Consider the following 16,353-nt stretch of genomic DNA (forward strand, 5'->3'; position numbering starts at 1 on the left):
AAACACTGTTAGTAAGCATGCTTGAAATCATTTTGTCATCTTCACAACCCAACATTTGTAGAATGGCTGTAGTTTTGGTTCTAGCACAGCCATATTTTTTTGCTATATCAAAGTCTGGGAACATTTTTCTGAATAGATGTCCTGCATGATCGGCTACAGCTAGGGGTAAATTATGAGCAATGACGAATTGCGTGAACATCACTTCTGCATTTATGGTTTCATATTCTGAATTCTTACTCATAAATGTTATCTGCATTGTTTTTGTCTTTGCCTCAGCCTTTTGTTGGTGAGATGCCGATTTTGTATGTCTGGAACAATCGTTTATCCCGCCATGCATCATAGAAAAATCGATGTTATAAACTGTACAAAACACATGACTGTCACTGACTTTTGATGTAATGACCGGATATTTTGCACTATACTCTTTCCTAAATTTTTTATTCACAGTTTTAGTCCTTTTAGATTTGCCAGAAACACGACAATCTGGTGAATGAGGCTTCTTTTTTTTCCATCTTGTGAACAATTGCATTGGTGTTTCTATGCCACTTAGAAAACGAGAAATACCCATCTACGTGAGGGCTGATTGGCTGACAAGCACTGATGACGTAACTATGGATTCCCCCACATACCCAGTATGAAGAAGCACCGCACTCAAACTAGTGGTAGACATTGGAGATACAAATATATTTATTAATTCAAGCACAAACATGATTATCACAAGTAGCCATTTGGACTGTTTTTTACTTATTATCAAAATTTATTTGTATCTCACAAGAAATTTTCTTTTCACCCTTTTCATGCCCTGGGGGAACAATTTATCACTTTATTGTATAGGCCTATATAATAATTTGGGAGTTACAAGTCATAATATATACACCAAAATCGTAATGGTTGGCATCTCTGCTAAGTTACTGTCTGGTAACTTTCCAATCCTATATTTTCTTGGTTACCTTGTGTTTCTCTTCCAAATCCCAAACCTCAAGGTTGGCTATTGGGGAAAACTTGCAATAAGGTCCCCTATGTAGCTGTAATGGATTGATAGATGTTACACAATTTATTTTAGCTAAAATGTTTAACAGTTCCCTACTTTTCATATAGTTTTAATAATATGTAAATTGATTTTGTAAATTAGCTACAGATTATACATAACTATCTTTATTCTTCCTTATACAATCTAATACAAGCCTGACCATTCCATTTCCATAGTTATTTTATTCAAGTCTATCAAATATTGTGTTGGATCATTTACCAGAATGTGGTCATGGATTTGTGTATAGACTGCACAATTAACACTAAGATACAAGAATTTTTTTTTTATTCTGATCTTACATACTCTTCTAGTTGAAGCACTTACCACACAATATAGCATTGATAAAGATCAGAAAAAATTAAGCATATTATTATTAGGTTGTCCAGAAACAAATATCAGAATTCTCACGATGACATTTAGAAGCTGAATATTGAGTAAATTACAGTTGGTTTGGTTTAAGACAATATTTGTCACTTACAAGATGTTGCAATTCTCTTCTGTTTCAACTCTACTCGGAGTAAGTTTCACAAGACAGCATGGAGAAGATCTTTCGTCTGATTTTCCTTCAGGACTTCAAACTTGGACAGAAAACTACCAAAACTACACAGCACATTAACCAGGCATTTGGCCATAGATCTGTTACTGACCATACAGTTCAACGTTGATTCCAAAGGTTTTGACATAGAGGTGAAAGTCTTGAAGACCACAAAGTTTGTGGAAGGAAGCCATCTTTAGATGAAAACACATTAAGGAAAGCAGTTGAGACAGACCCTTGCACAACAGTACGTGAGCTTGTAGAAAAGCTAGGCATGAACAAATCAAGCATTGCAAACCACCTGAGTGCTATTGGAAAGATGAAAAAGTTAGATAAGTTGGTTCTGCATGAGTTGACTGAAGAACAATGGAATTGAATTTGTTAAGACCTGCCAAGGGGAATACTCCGAAATTTGAATGAATCAAGGTTCTGCCCCATCCACCTTATTCCCCAGACCTTCTCCCTACAGATTTTCATTTTTTTCAAGCACTTTGACAACTTTTTGAACAATAAATGCTTTCAATACCAGGCAGCTGCCAAAGAAGCTTTCAGGGAGTTCACTAACCACAGAAATTTTGATTTCTACAGCAGGGGCATAAAGAGCATTGTTACATGTTGGCAAAAGTGTGTTGAAGTAACTAGTGCTTGCTTAAGGCATTTTTTACAATACCAGTTTATACTTTTCCATAATTTGCAGTACAAAAATAACGTCTATTTCTGGACAACCAAATAAGTTAGGTGTCAATTTATTCTGTCCCTTTTTGTTTCCTAAATTTGTATTTATTGGTTTAAATTGCAATGACCTTTTTCTCTTTTGTATGTATATGATGTTTTCTTCCTTAACAGCTTTGATTACAGACAATTGCCTCTGGAATTTCCATAAAATAAGGTTGCCTACAAACTGCTAAATTGATTTTTCCATTCACACAAACATTTTGTTTGGGTGAGCAAAGTTCATTTTCCCACACCGTACATCTTCACTTTTAAACCTGTTGAATACTTTGGTTTTGTTCTCATTATAAAACTTTACTTCCTTTGTTAGTTCAGTTATTGTGACCACTGCTGTGATATGCTCCCAAGATAAATAGTTTGGGGGTCTCCAGCCACCCAATTTCCCAAAATATATTTGCCTAAGTTAATTTGAACAAACTATTTCTCACTGTATCTTTTATCTACCTGTATATATTTGAATGTTATTATAATCACTGCTCATTAGATAACATTGGAAATACTTGTGCTGATCTCAGAATTATACATCATATACACAGGAGAAAAGCATCGTCATCCTTTACTGTAATAAATCCGATATATAACATGTATACAGTATACTTGCTGTTGAAATACGATAACAGATCATAAATGGGCTTTTCTTTCATTAATATGTAAGTATATCTCACTTCAAAAAAACAACACAGAAGTAGTCAATAAAACCCTATTGTAATGTTTCCTATATTTGCCCTACCGGGATGTTGCTTAGGAGAAACATGCAATCCCAGTGTCTTTTTCATAGTTTTACATTCTTAGATTTTGGAACTATGTATTGTATTGGTTCTTTTCCTCTGCAGTCTCACACATATCATCTGTAGATGTTTATTCTTAATATGGATGAGATTATGTAGATTCAATAATCCATCATTTATAGCAGCATATAAGAGAGCACCTGAAGCATAATTTTGGTGTTTAGTTAAATATTTAGATCAGAATTCTTTGATACGTTTTATTGAAGTCACATCACTTCCATAAATATGGGTGGATTGTTCAAGATACATTAATTTAGATTTTCATCATAGTAGGGGTGTTTGGATTACTTTGCCTTTCTTATGGATAAATTATATTATACTATACTCAAGCTAGAGGTGCAATTCCTATTGTATGCACCTTTTATTATGGAAACACAAGAACCATTTTCAGTTGAAGCTGTGATGCATCCAATTTTTAACTTAAGTTCATGAGCACAGCAGTATTTATTTTCACACATCATATAAGTGATTAGCTGTTTAAATATTCTATTCATTACAAAGCAAAAAAAACTTATAAATTTATTTGCCCATTATTATGAAAACCACACATCTAACAAGTAGAGGTGACCTGAAGTGTAAATGCTAATTAAATATTTCTATACTGGTCTTGTACAAACTTGTCAATTCTAATTTTGAAGTGAATTACAGAGAAGGCTGTAATTCACTAATGGAGAAAGCCAACTACTCTCAGCACACTATTACCAATTGGCTTAAAATGTCTAACAGGTTACAAAACTTCTCCAAACCAAAGGTAGAATTGTTCTTACACCCTGACTAGCCATACAGAACACAAGGAGATGACCAGAACCTGTCAATTTGGGTTAAAGATTGAATCAGAAGTTCACAGTAAATGTTTAGAACCAAGCATTACAATAGAGGCCTTTGATTGTGCATTTGTTCGCGTTTGTGAATCTAGTTTCCATTTTTGGTTTTCCAAGGAAGAGGTCATGGCAGTTGTTGCATTGTATTTTTCAGTTTAGTACTTGGTTACTGATGTTGGGAACCTAGGGTGTGCAGCAGTATAAGGTTTTTGAACTTGTTTGGTGGTGGTGATCTAGGTGTGTACATACAGTTTTTTTCACTATGACCCATAATGTCAACCTATGAATCATTTAACTACCACCTTGGTAAATATATAGAGTGGGCATTTTTTAAATATGTAATAGCAACCAGCTCCTGTTTTAAAGATTTCAATTTTAAATACATTCTTAATCAACTACATCATAAGGCCTTAATGGTCAGTTCTGATGTAATCTCTGTCTTTACAGAAGCCACAACAACTGAAGCCTGCAATATGTCTTTAGAACTTTATATCCAAGACCCCAAACCATTGATACACACCACCAGCAACCAATTTCCAACCCTTGTGGAATTCACTACCACCAAAACTACCTACAAATAAATGGCATAAGTATGGAGAATCCTGTGTCACCAGTTCTAGCCAACATTTTTATGACACAGATTGAATCTCAAGTGATCAATTCAGCCTTACACCCACCACTATACTGGTACAGGTATGTTGATGATACAATTGCTGGAATCACATCTACAGCACAGTTTTTCAACCACGTTAACTCCATACATGAACAGGAGAAAACTAACCCAACAGCATTTCTTAACCTCAAGATCACTAGAACTGATACACAATTCAAAACAGAAATCCACATTAAAATTACCCATACTGGATTATATACATTCCCTGGGATTCAGCACCTGAAACAAAAAAACTCAACATATTAAGAAACCAAATAAACACAGCCACAAAACTATGCTCACCCAATAAAATTAACAGTGAAATCAACAAAACACTTCAACATAATCAAATTTCCTCAAAAAACTGAAAATTATATGCACACACCTAGACCAACAACAAACTACCCAACCTTAATTCCCAACATCAGCAAAAAACATAACCAACATTTGAAAAAACAAAACACCACATTCCAGTAAATGCTAAATTTATTCAAAAACCAGGTACAAAACTAAAGTCCGTACTATGTAAAAGCTACATTGACAAACACAATCCCACAACTTCTATATTGGAGAAACAAGCAGAAAAATGGAAACTTAGCACAAATAAACACAACATGACCATATGCTGTATTTGTACACATATATTGCTCTACTAGTTTAAATACTTCTATAAAGAAAAGTTTTGGAAAAATAATAGAAATTTGAAAGTCTACACAGAGCAAAACCTCAACTTTCCCTTTTTATTGATTGTGAAAAGCATTTATTGTAACTCATTGGCAAAAAATGTTACATTTTAAAGAAGCAAGAGTAAAACAAATTTACAATTTTGTATTGAAGGACTAATGCAGTGTCTCCCAACCTTTTTTTTCGTGGGAGGCCCAAAAATAATGACAGAAAAAGTTGAATATAACACAAACCTACCAAAACTATTGCTTTGTTCTCAAAGGGTTTTTTTTTCTCATTCACTTAGTCCTTAAACATTTTTCATTAAAAACAAGTATAAATTAATATGGGGTGGGAGACTTAATTAGTGGGGTGCAGGTAGTTAAAATTTAGAAAACACTGAGCTCGTGGTATTATGCTGGGCATAAAATTCTAGTGTGAATGCTACACAAGATAAGCGAAAACCTAACAAAATTATGGTTAATATGAATTTAATACAAAGCTTCAGTGTTGTTCATGAAGGAACATAACATATTGAAAAATTTGGACTCAACAATTTATCCAAATTATTTTTTTTTCCCCACTCAAGTTTAACATCATAATTTATACTTGACATTAACTTACAGTACACACAACACAAAGTAAAAGTTGAAACACACAGTAACTTGTTTATTGAGCACACAAATACTTTTTGGAGAAAGAATGAGGCAGGCCAAAGCAAGACATACAAACCTCCATGTTGGTAAATTACACAAATAATGTAAACACTTTATGTAATATATTTTTAGAAGTTATACAGGGGGAAGATTCACTGTTGTCTGTCTTACCAGTTCTTCCAGCTGGTATGGACAGTTGATTATTGTCAGCTCATGTGTACATTTTTAATAAGGTATTGTGTTACATGCACCATCAATACAAGAGCACCAACTTAAAACTTAGTTGATCTGAAGCTGCTGTGCTTATCACGTCTAAATGTTTTTCTGGTTAAACCTTATAAAAATGTCTTACAAAGCAATTTTTGCATTAATAAATTAAGTTCTGATGGCATCCAAGTACAAGGATGGCTTTCTCTTAGAAAATAGAAGTTGTACAATTTGAAAATAAGTTATAACTTAACTGTTTTCAAATAATTCATCTGCATATGCAGAAATGTAAGAATTTAATTCTTATAAAGACAAACAACAACTTCTAGATTTTCAGTAATAACCCATGCTGTTATGGTTAAATTAACCAGCAAACACCTAATTATCATCCAATCTTTTTTTAAAAAACAAACAAACTAGTCCTAGCCATAAAATTAATTTCATGCACTATCTATGGTCTGATCCTATTCATTCAAGTCCTAGATCCTTAAGTTTTATAAGGCTAGTATCAGAGCTCTCCTGTAATCAGTCATATTTAAACAACTCTAACGACTGGAAGACATTTTCCTTGTTTTATCCAATAAACTGTCAAAATGTTTTACATCAAGTCACCTGCATTTTCTTTAAATTACCATTGGTAGATTTATGTAATTATATTAGTTACTAGTATGTTTCAAGACTCAGGGTTCAAATTTACTATATATCAATACACTTTTTCTTATAATCTACTGTAACAAAGTATGGTCAAGTTTATACAGCAGTTCCATTCTGTACTTTTTTCTAAATTTTCACTGACACTTCAACAAAATAACTTTCTAATTGATAATGGACCCCATAGTTCCTATGAAAATCAAAAGCATCTTAAAATTTGTCCTTTCTCTGAAGTGGTTACTCAGAATTCTTCTTGGGAGTATGCTATTCTTTCTAAACTAATATGTACTGGGAACAAAAATTTATTTTGAATTTAGCAAGTCATATAAATACAAAAGAAGAACAAACAAGGCACTGATATCAGACAGTCTCTTCACAATTCCTTCCTCATTTTTTTATCCTTAGAAAAAAAAAATTCTAAAAGCTATTTTTCTTTCTAATAGTACCTTATTTTTTTCCTGATAATTGACATTATAATGTGTTGGAGATTAATATAAACTGTATTCTGTAATAAATCCTACTAGATTCTCCTTGATGTTTCTTTGCATGAGTGCAACATCTCACACAATATCATATCTAGCTTAAGTTATGAAAGCCCTACAATGGCAGTTCAACCATCATATTTGTGACCAAGTGGCAGTTGTTAATAACAAATCAAGTATTCAACAACCAACAGAGCAGGAAATAACCTGTGCAATTAGGCCAGAATAAAATAAAAAAACAGTAAAATTTAAACAAGCAGTAGAATATTTTAAAAAATTCAGAGCAGAGAGCAATGTTTCTTTTTCTTTGGCTTTGGTTGTGGACAAAGCACAGCTCGAATGGCTTCATCAAACACATTTTTCAATCCTTTTTGTGTTAGAGCTGAGCATTCAAGATATTTCACTGCCCCTATTTCTTTGGCCATGGCCAGACCTTGAGGGTAGGTGATTGGTGCCAATTTACGATCTTTTAACTTGTCAATGGTCTCCTTATCTTCCCGCAAGTCCAACTTAGTACCAACCAAAATAATAGGAGTATTTGGACAGTGGTGACTCACTTCAGGGTACCACTGAGAAAGATTTAAATGAAACATATGTACACTCACATTAGATAGTACACCAAAATATAAATTTTTATATATACGAACATTTACGTTAAACAATTTAAAAACACATTTTAATCTCCAACAATATTGCTAACTGCCTCATTTAAGATATTTCTACATTATTGTTAGTCCTGAAATTGTTCAGTATAACAGTATTCATAATTTTAAAGAAAAACTAGGTTTTAAAGGTACAATAAATTGAGTCCACATTTTTAGTAATATAACTTATAATACATTAAATTTTTTAAATTCATATTTATATATAAAATATTTGGCTTCAAACTGTGCAAAATTGTAACAGCTATCTGAGTATCAATGAAATCAAACTATCCATCTCAATACATTCCTAATTACCATCTACTGATAAGGCTTGTCACAGTCACAATGAGTGCATAGTTAAGATCTGGTTGACGATCAAATAAAGTTTTGTCTATTTTAAAATTCATCTCCCATTAAACTTTTAAGACAAGTTCCAGTATTTGAACCTGGTAACAAACAACAGTATAAGCTTAGTTTTTCGTCTGCCAAATTGTCTATTTTATGGAAGTAGGTAAAATAAACCACAGTAGAATTCTACATCTTTAACCCTATTATTAGAAAGAAATGTATTGACAACTGATAACAATTTGATAACTAGTTTTTTTTCTAAAACTTCTGGTACAGACTAAGTTTAAGTAATAATTGGATTCAGTATTGGGAACTAGCAAGCAATCTGAGAAAAAAACAAAAAAATGCTAACACAAGAATAACTTTTCTTCAGTGCTTGTATTTGTTTTTATATTGCAGTTAAATATAAAATGTTAAAAGTAGCTCCACCATTCCAAAATTACACCTACACATATTTTCCAATATTTATTAGTATGTACACTAGGTTAAAAAGTATCAAACATTGATTTCAGATTTGGTGAAACAGATAGATTTTAAGTTCAAAATGAAGCAAGACTCAGAAACTTTTGTAGGTAATGAGTTAAATACATTCCACAGCTTGTAAAGAAAATGCTTGTTTTTATACACTAATACATATATTAACTTACCTTTGCTCTGACATTTTCAAAAGATGCAGGATTTACTAGGGAGAAACAGATGAGGAAAACATCCTGCAAGAACATTTGTTTGACATTTATAAAGCTATTTTATACAAGCCTAATAGTTGATGACCAAGAAAATTTTAAAAATTTAATACTATTTTTTTAGATTATGGAACTTTTTTAATAGATGTAAATGGACATATTTTAATCAAAAACTGAAACCCTACAACCATTATTAAGTACAAATAAAAACCTTTTATTACATTACATATGACAATCACAGCATGAATAAGCTTCTGTATAGTTAGTTTTAGTTTAAATTAAGACACTTCAAGGCACTACTGAAAACAATTTACCAAAACTTTAGCCCCAAGTTTTAAATGCCACCAAAACAAACAGAAAATAAACATTTTTTTCCCTCCCTCCTGTCTAACTCTTCTTGATGCATGTAACACTGGCATGCATTATAGATATTTTACTTTTCTCTGTAGATCATAAGCTAAGATGCCTCACTGTACTTTCCTCTTGTTCTTTACCAGCTTATATTTGTTGAAGTAATGTTTAAACATTCATTTGTTATTATTACCTTCTAACTCACACTTCTTAAGAACAACCTCTTTTTTTATATATAGTATAAATTACCTAATAATATAACTTGTAAGTATGCTTTATTTTTATTTTGTATAAAATAAACCATCTGCACATCTGAATCAGTGTATTCTTGCTTACATTTTATGGACAACTACTTTAAGCTAAAAATACCATCTGATACAGTGAGAATATATAATTTCAGTTAAAAGGAAATAACAGGTTTATATATATTTATTTTTGGAATTAATCACACAGCACAGATAGCCCATTGTGTAGCTTTACAATGGTATCAAAACCCAGTTTCTAGCAATGCAATTCCACACACATACCACTGTGAGGCTATATGTAATCTAAAATTTCTGATCCATCAAGTTAACAGAGCCAGAACATGTTACACGCATTATGGATTTTGCTAGAAAAAATCTGAAGATACTTCATGTACATAGTGAAAACAAGACAAAACCAACAGTTATACCACAAAGTGTAAATTGGTTTTTGCTACTATTATCAATAATCTTCTTGAATACATTGAACATCATGTGACAGTGGGAACTGGAAGTTATGATTTAGGCAGAAAGGCTTAAAATGCATCCTAAATGTACACCTTTCTTATTGGGAAGTAACAGAATTTGTTTTACTGTGTTTATGCAAAGTAACAATAAAAGATGTGATAAGGAAATCAAATATGTAAAACTCAACTTGCATGTACAATTCTATTTTGTTCCTGCATATGGAAAAGTTAAACCAAAACATCACATACTGTTGTTACTAACTTCAAAATCTCAAATGTCTGCATTAAGATTTATATATGTGATGCTCATCAAAAAATACAGGTCTTGGAAGTTTTTCATTTTTGTATTCTAATTGGATATTTTAGTATATCAGCTTCATCTGACTTGGGATACCACAAGGACTTTCTTTGTGTTCTTCACAGTTATCAAAAAAAATTGCATTTCACAAATTTTTAAGCATTGTAACTTTTTCTATAAAACTTCTATTCTTAAGACAGGATGTTCAGTCAAGCTAGTTTCCAAAGTCTGTTAATGTAGATAGTGATGTTTATAGCATGACAATTAAAGAGATAAAAATGCCCAATTTAAATATCTTAAATTCTACAGCTATTTATGTACATGCCTGTACCCACTACAAAACAAGTTTTTAATTGTATGCAAATAACTTTTACAATACTTGGAGATGAACAACATTCAATACACATTATACTATGAACTTTCTGTTGAACAAACTTGCCATTTCAAATTCCAATCATGTAAAATTTACCAACAAAATTTTGATAAAGATCACTTCTTATGTTTGATGGTTATATAGCAACCACATAATATAATCAAGTGTAATAGTAAGTTACAATATGTTGTATTCTATAAAACCATTTCTCTCTAGGTAGTAAATTGTATCATTCTATTTCACATAAGAATTGACTATGATTTGTTTTTTCTGGGGATGCATTACTATTTTATTTGAAAACCTTAACAAAAGTGATGTACATTATGAAACATCAACAAATATATTTCTTTTTTTAGACCTGTTCAGGAAGCAACTCTAATTACAAGTAATCTTGACATTATAAATGTTACCACTGAGTGATACTTACAGTCTGTGGATAGGAAAGAGGTCGTAATCTATCATAATCTTCCTGGCCTGCTGTATCCCAAAGGCCGAGGTTAATTGGCTTTCCATCCACCATAACATTTGCAGAGTAATTATCAAATCTAAGAACAGGATGACCAAAAATATTAAAATGTAACATTTACAGTTTAAAACAGGTGACAAATACCAGCATTTAATTACATGTATATCTATACCATGAATCAATGCACAACGGTATAATGCCAATGTTACATAGTAGTACCAATTGCTAATACAGGTTGTGTTCTAATAATTCAAGTACTAGACATGAGTGCACAGTAGGAACTTGTTGTCTGATGCTATAATACCAAGTTAAAAGTGACCCCACAATATACAATAAAAGTACTTGATGGTTGTCAGTATGTGTTTATATGGGAACCTTGAAAATCATGGAAAGACAAAAATAAACCAAGTTTTCTCCTTCAATATGATGTGAAGAAGTAACTCATGAATTATAATTAAATATTCCATGAATTTTTTTGTAAAATAATCAAATGTTTAGCATTTTAAGGTATTTAATATTTAAGTTTGTTATTTTTCTCTACTTAATACCATTTTGTTGACCTTCAACAGTGAAGAAGGTGCAAGACTGTAAATTTCAAACTATGTATACGTTTTGAATAACTTACTACATAAACAAGTTACTTATCATAACACAGTACTGCAAAGAAGCAATACAGTATATTGTTTTTCACCAAGTTAAGAAAATATTTACTCAGAATGAGCAAAAATGTCTTAGTTTGTTAGAAAGAGAAATACCACTGATATGACAAAAGTTTATTTATTTACTGGTCTTTTTGCACAATTAAAAGCTTTAGAATAAATATTCCACCTTTAAGGTGAAACAGATAGAAAACCTAAATGAAATATAAAAAACAATTTAAAATATTAGCCATTTATACACTGACAGAAACCCTTGTTATTAAACACCACCAGTTACACATTAGTAGGTTATTACTGTAAGTTATATTTTTTTGGTTTTGCTCATTTAAGTGTAGAATACTTTTATTTCACAAGTTTTATTTTAGCTAAGATAATTCACTTAAGGTTTTTGTATAGAAGTTCCACATTTTTTCTGGAAAACAACCCCAACTCTTTTGTGGGATAGATTTGCATGTCCACACACTTATGAATGTACAAAAGATATTGACATACATTTTATTGTACATTTTAACCATTACCAACATTTGTGTCTGTATTTTACATTAATGGAGAGGATAGACAATGTATATTCTGACATTGTTTTTATTATCATTGATACTTTTCTTTCTTATGAGTACTCATAAATTCATTTCTGAACTCTCAAGATCTTTTTTTTTTTAATTAACAGCTGGGTTTCAACAACAAGAAAAATTAATTTTATCACTGAAACAGTAATTCTATAAACCACAATTAGCTGAATTGCTTATGTTTCTATGTGTAACATTATTTGAATAGCTCTACCTACAAAGATGTAAACAATTAATTTACACAAGGAAATCCTAAATATCAGCAAACATTTCCATATCTTTGATTTCTACAACACAGTTTTGTTAAAATACCTAACAACGACAGAACAAAAACTAATAAAAATATTAAATACAGAAATCTACTGTTTTGAACGTTACTACATATACACTGATGTAAATGTATTTGATAGTTTAATTAAGACATTTAAAAACTATCAGTTCTTAACTAGTGTAACAAAATTATACTTGTGACTCATGCAACACAATTATGTGTTGAATGGCTTCTGTCAACTAAATGAACTATGTTAAAGACTTGTTAAGTATTACACCTGCTTATGAACATCAACTGTTATTTTCAATATGCACAATGCTACATGCATTTTTTGCAAGTAAATATAGTACCTTACATTTTAGGAAAAGAAAAATGTTAAATGACATTCCCTGTCAATTATATTTCACATTAAGTTACATCTAACATAGAAGAACATCAGTTACATAGATTACTGCTTAACCTCAAGACTAACATTCTCATAGTTAATACTAAAAGAGTTGAAAGGAAATTCAGTTACAAACAACATATAATTTAAAGATGAAAATCAATGATGGTAAGGTAAAGTGCCAATGGTACTGATATCATTTAACCTCTGAGGATTGAGTCTCACTTCATTAACTATTTTGTTTTATAATATTCCAGTAATTCTTCATTGCATTATTCTATGTTATTTCTCACAATATTTTGGAAATAAAAATATTTATGGACTATTTTCAAAGGTTAATTTTCATAAACACTACACAACTTTTAACACTCCTACGAAAAGTGGGGCCTAATAGGCCCCAGAGCAACTTGAAAGGTTATTAATATTAGTTGTTCTGGGGCCTATTAGGCCCCACTTTTCGTAGAAGTGTTAACTATCACAAAGACAAGCCCTTACGTAAAAATTTACTACAGTAAGATCTTATATAACTTAAGCATAACTACCTGGCCTGTCTGAACCACAGCAGAGATGAATATATCGAATCTTAATTTTTCATGATATAAATCGTATTGTCTACAAGTCTACAAGCAAAGTATATCTTGCTTATTCAACTCAAGAAAACAGTTTTTCATGATTAATTTGGAACTTCTTATAAACAATCCAGCTTCCAAAATAAGAAACAAATCTGGTTAAATCAAGATTTCTCTCAAATGAATAAAAAAAAAAATCTAAACTTCTCTTTGTCTTCAATGTTTAGTCTTACATACTACTTGTATAAACCAAAAGATTAATACTTACACTGTAGGAATATATTCACCAGGGAAGGCATTAGTAGTGTAACTGATCAGAAGACATGTTTTACCAACAGCCCTGAAGAAAAGATTTTATTAAAGTCTTTTACAAAAAAATTGGTAGAATAAAGTAACATTCTTGATCCATTTATATAAAATAAAAATATTAAAAAACTTTATAGTATTTTCAGATATTTGTTTTTGAAAGATAAATTGAAAGTTTGTTTTAGTAATAAAGTTTAAACACCTATGTAAAGGCTTGACAGATTACAGCAATGTTTTCATGCTTTGCTCTAAAATATTTGTTAAAACTTGAACACCAACCAGTGATTTCAGTTTTCCAACATTTTAAAAAGTAGTTTCAGTTAATAATTTATAACCTGGAATAACTTAAGTGCTACTCTTGATCAGGTAACTTACAATCCAAAATACATGGTAACTGGCTTCTGCACTGATGTTGTTTTTTTTTTTTTTTTTTTTTTGTCTATAATTTATTTCACAAAAGAAACTATAGCCATGATTTCTAGAAAGTGGAAATAATTTTAAACTGTTTTGCAGTAACAATTTAAGAGTAAGGTCAAATGTAACAGTATCTCATTCAAGTACTGGTTAATACAATACAAATTTAAAAAAATTATTATAAGCATGGCCAAATCTTATAATTAAAGGTTTTGTTAAAGAAAACAGGGTTATATACAGAACTTATATAATGCCTGAATGGCCATTTTGTGGTCAATTGCAGAGCAGGAACAATTTTTTGGGAGGGTAATACACACTTTTGTTATGTCATTTTGGAATTCATCCTCTCCTTGTCCTTTACTGTGCATGACACACACATTTTCTTACAAACATTTCTAATTAAAACATTATTACTTGAAAACTGTGTTTAAGTACAAACATTCAACTTTAGAATACCCATCATGAGTACAGCATTTGTATTCCTTTTCATCATTAACTTCACACATGAAATAACAAAAACTTTAGAACCATCTGTCAGCTAATACTGGTTTCTCTGTATTCCATCTTCTCAGATAACATTTTATCCCTACAAATATCAGAGTTAAAAAACAAACTGGAATGTGGTTTTGTTAAAAAATGTTATATGTAATGCAAATTATCAGAAAATGTGATTATACACGTATGAGCATGTGAAAAACAGTTTCTATCCTAGTGAGAAACCAAATGTTCACTATAGTTATTTCCATATCAGCATAATTTATTTGTAAGATATATTTGTTTTATTGTCCCATACAATTTACTTTCCCACTAGCATTACTTATTTGTGCAGCCAAGCTTTATTTGACAGATAAATTCCCATACATACGAAACGTATAATAATTAGTTGAGTTGTTTACATATTTTTGTTCTCATTAATTAGTTAATAATGCATATTATTATGCCCACTTGTGTTTACTCTGCAGTGCAAACTATATCAGAAACTTTGAAACACCTGGAGGCAGGATGTTAAGTGATATTGTGTGTATCTGATTTTATTTGATACCTTAAATTCTCTGTTTTTCCTATATGGCAAATCTATCAGCTGGAAGTAATTGCAAAAAAAGAAATAATGTATATCCTGCCAAAATGTATTTTAATCTTTATATAAGCATTAATACTTTTATTAGTCTCAGTAATATGAATATTTCATTTGCACGTAACTTTGGATTACTTAACACTAATGATAGAAGTTTTGTCATCTACATAAACACTGGGATATCACTTAACTACCTTGTGCATGTGTTATTCTCCTGACAGTGTATCATTATACTGAAGTACCAGTACATCATACATATGCAATTACCAGATGCTGTATTTAATTGGGTATGTCAACACTAGTTGACACTGACACCCATGAGATTTTAATGGCCTTGCTGAAACACATACTAAATTTCAGTTAAAAAGCTATATGCTTTAACTGCTAATAAACACTTTTTTTTAGGTATGCTCATTAGTCAAGTAAAAGTTTGGTTTCAGAGAACTAAAACTCTAGACACCATATTTTTTGTTAAATTGTTTTAATAACAACTAAATACCACAAGTGTACGTGCATGTATGTAAACATTTAAACTCACTTCATTATTTTTAAAAAAAACATCATTCACAGTAATGAGTTAAAACAAAATAAAAATAAGATAACTACCCAGTTCAACCAGTGGAACCATGTGAAAACTTGTTACATTATATTTATCCATGGTTTTAACGAAATTAAAGTTTTAATATATATTCAAATGGGTAGGTAGCATGTCATTAAATAATGTTTTACTGTGCTTCCCTTACTGAAGTTATATTCATTTATGATACTAATTAAGAAGCCCATTCTTTTATTCTATTCACCACTGTCACTAAATTATGTTGGATCCAGGGAAGTTCACCCATCGTCAGTAACTTTAAGAGTAAGCTGATAGAACAAGACTAAGAATTTTCTTTTCTTCTGATGGACTGTGTATTAAATATAAATAAATATACAATGTTTTTAGTTATTATTTAAAACCAAAAATCAACATACATGTAGTACATAAGTTTGATAGAAAACATGAAATCATAACCCTATAG

The 16,353-nt window shown here is 30.9% G+C and overlaps 2 protein-coding genes across 2 annotated transcripts in view; both read right to left on the bottom strand.

Annotated features, from left to right (window-relative positions):
- Nucleotides 1-7,495: 7,495 nt before the first annotated feature.
- LOC143227333 (ras-related C3 botulinum toxin substrate 1-like) lies at nt 7,496-14,234 on the bottom strand. Its single transcript, XM_076458789.1, has 4 exons — nt 14,221-14,234; nt 11,051-11,168; nt 8,857-8,919; nt 7,496-7,786 (listed from the first exon to the last, which is right to left on the bottom strand). The coding sequence occupies exons 1-4, from the start codon at nt 14,232-14,234 to the stop codon at nt 7,496-7,498; spliced, it is 486 nt and encodes a 161-aa protein (XP_076314904.1).
- Nucleotides 13,808-16,353, bottom strand: part of LOC143227334 (uncharacterized) — a 34,544-nt gene continuing 31,998 nt past the window's right edge. The window contains exon 6 of the mRNA XM_076458790.1: nt 13,808-13,879. The gene's annotated coding sequence lies outside the window, so the exon portion shown is untranslated. The remainder of the gene's footprint in view (nt 13,880-16,353) is intronic.

Source organism: Tachypleus tridentatus, chromosome 9 (genome assembly GCF_004210375.1).
Source record: "Tachypleus tridentatus isolate NWPU-2018 chromosome 9, ASM421037v1, whole genome shotgun sequence".
NCBI lineage: Eukaryota > Metazoa > Arthropoda > Merostomata > Xiphosura > Limulidae > Tachypleus > Tachypleus tridentatus.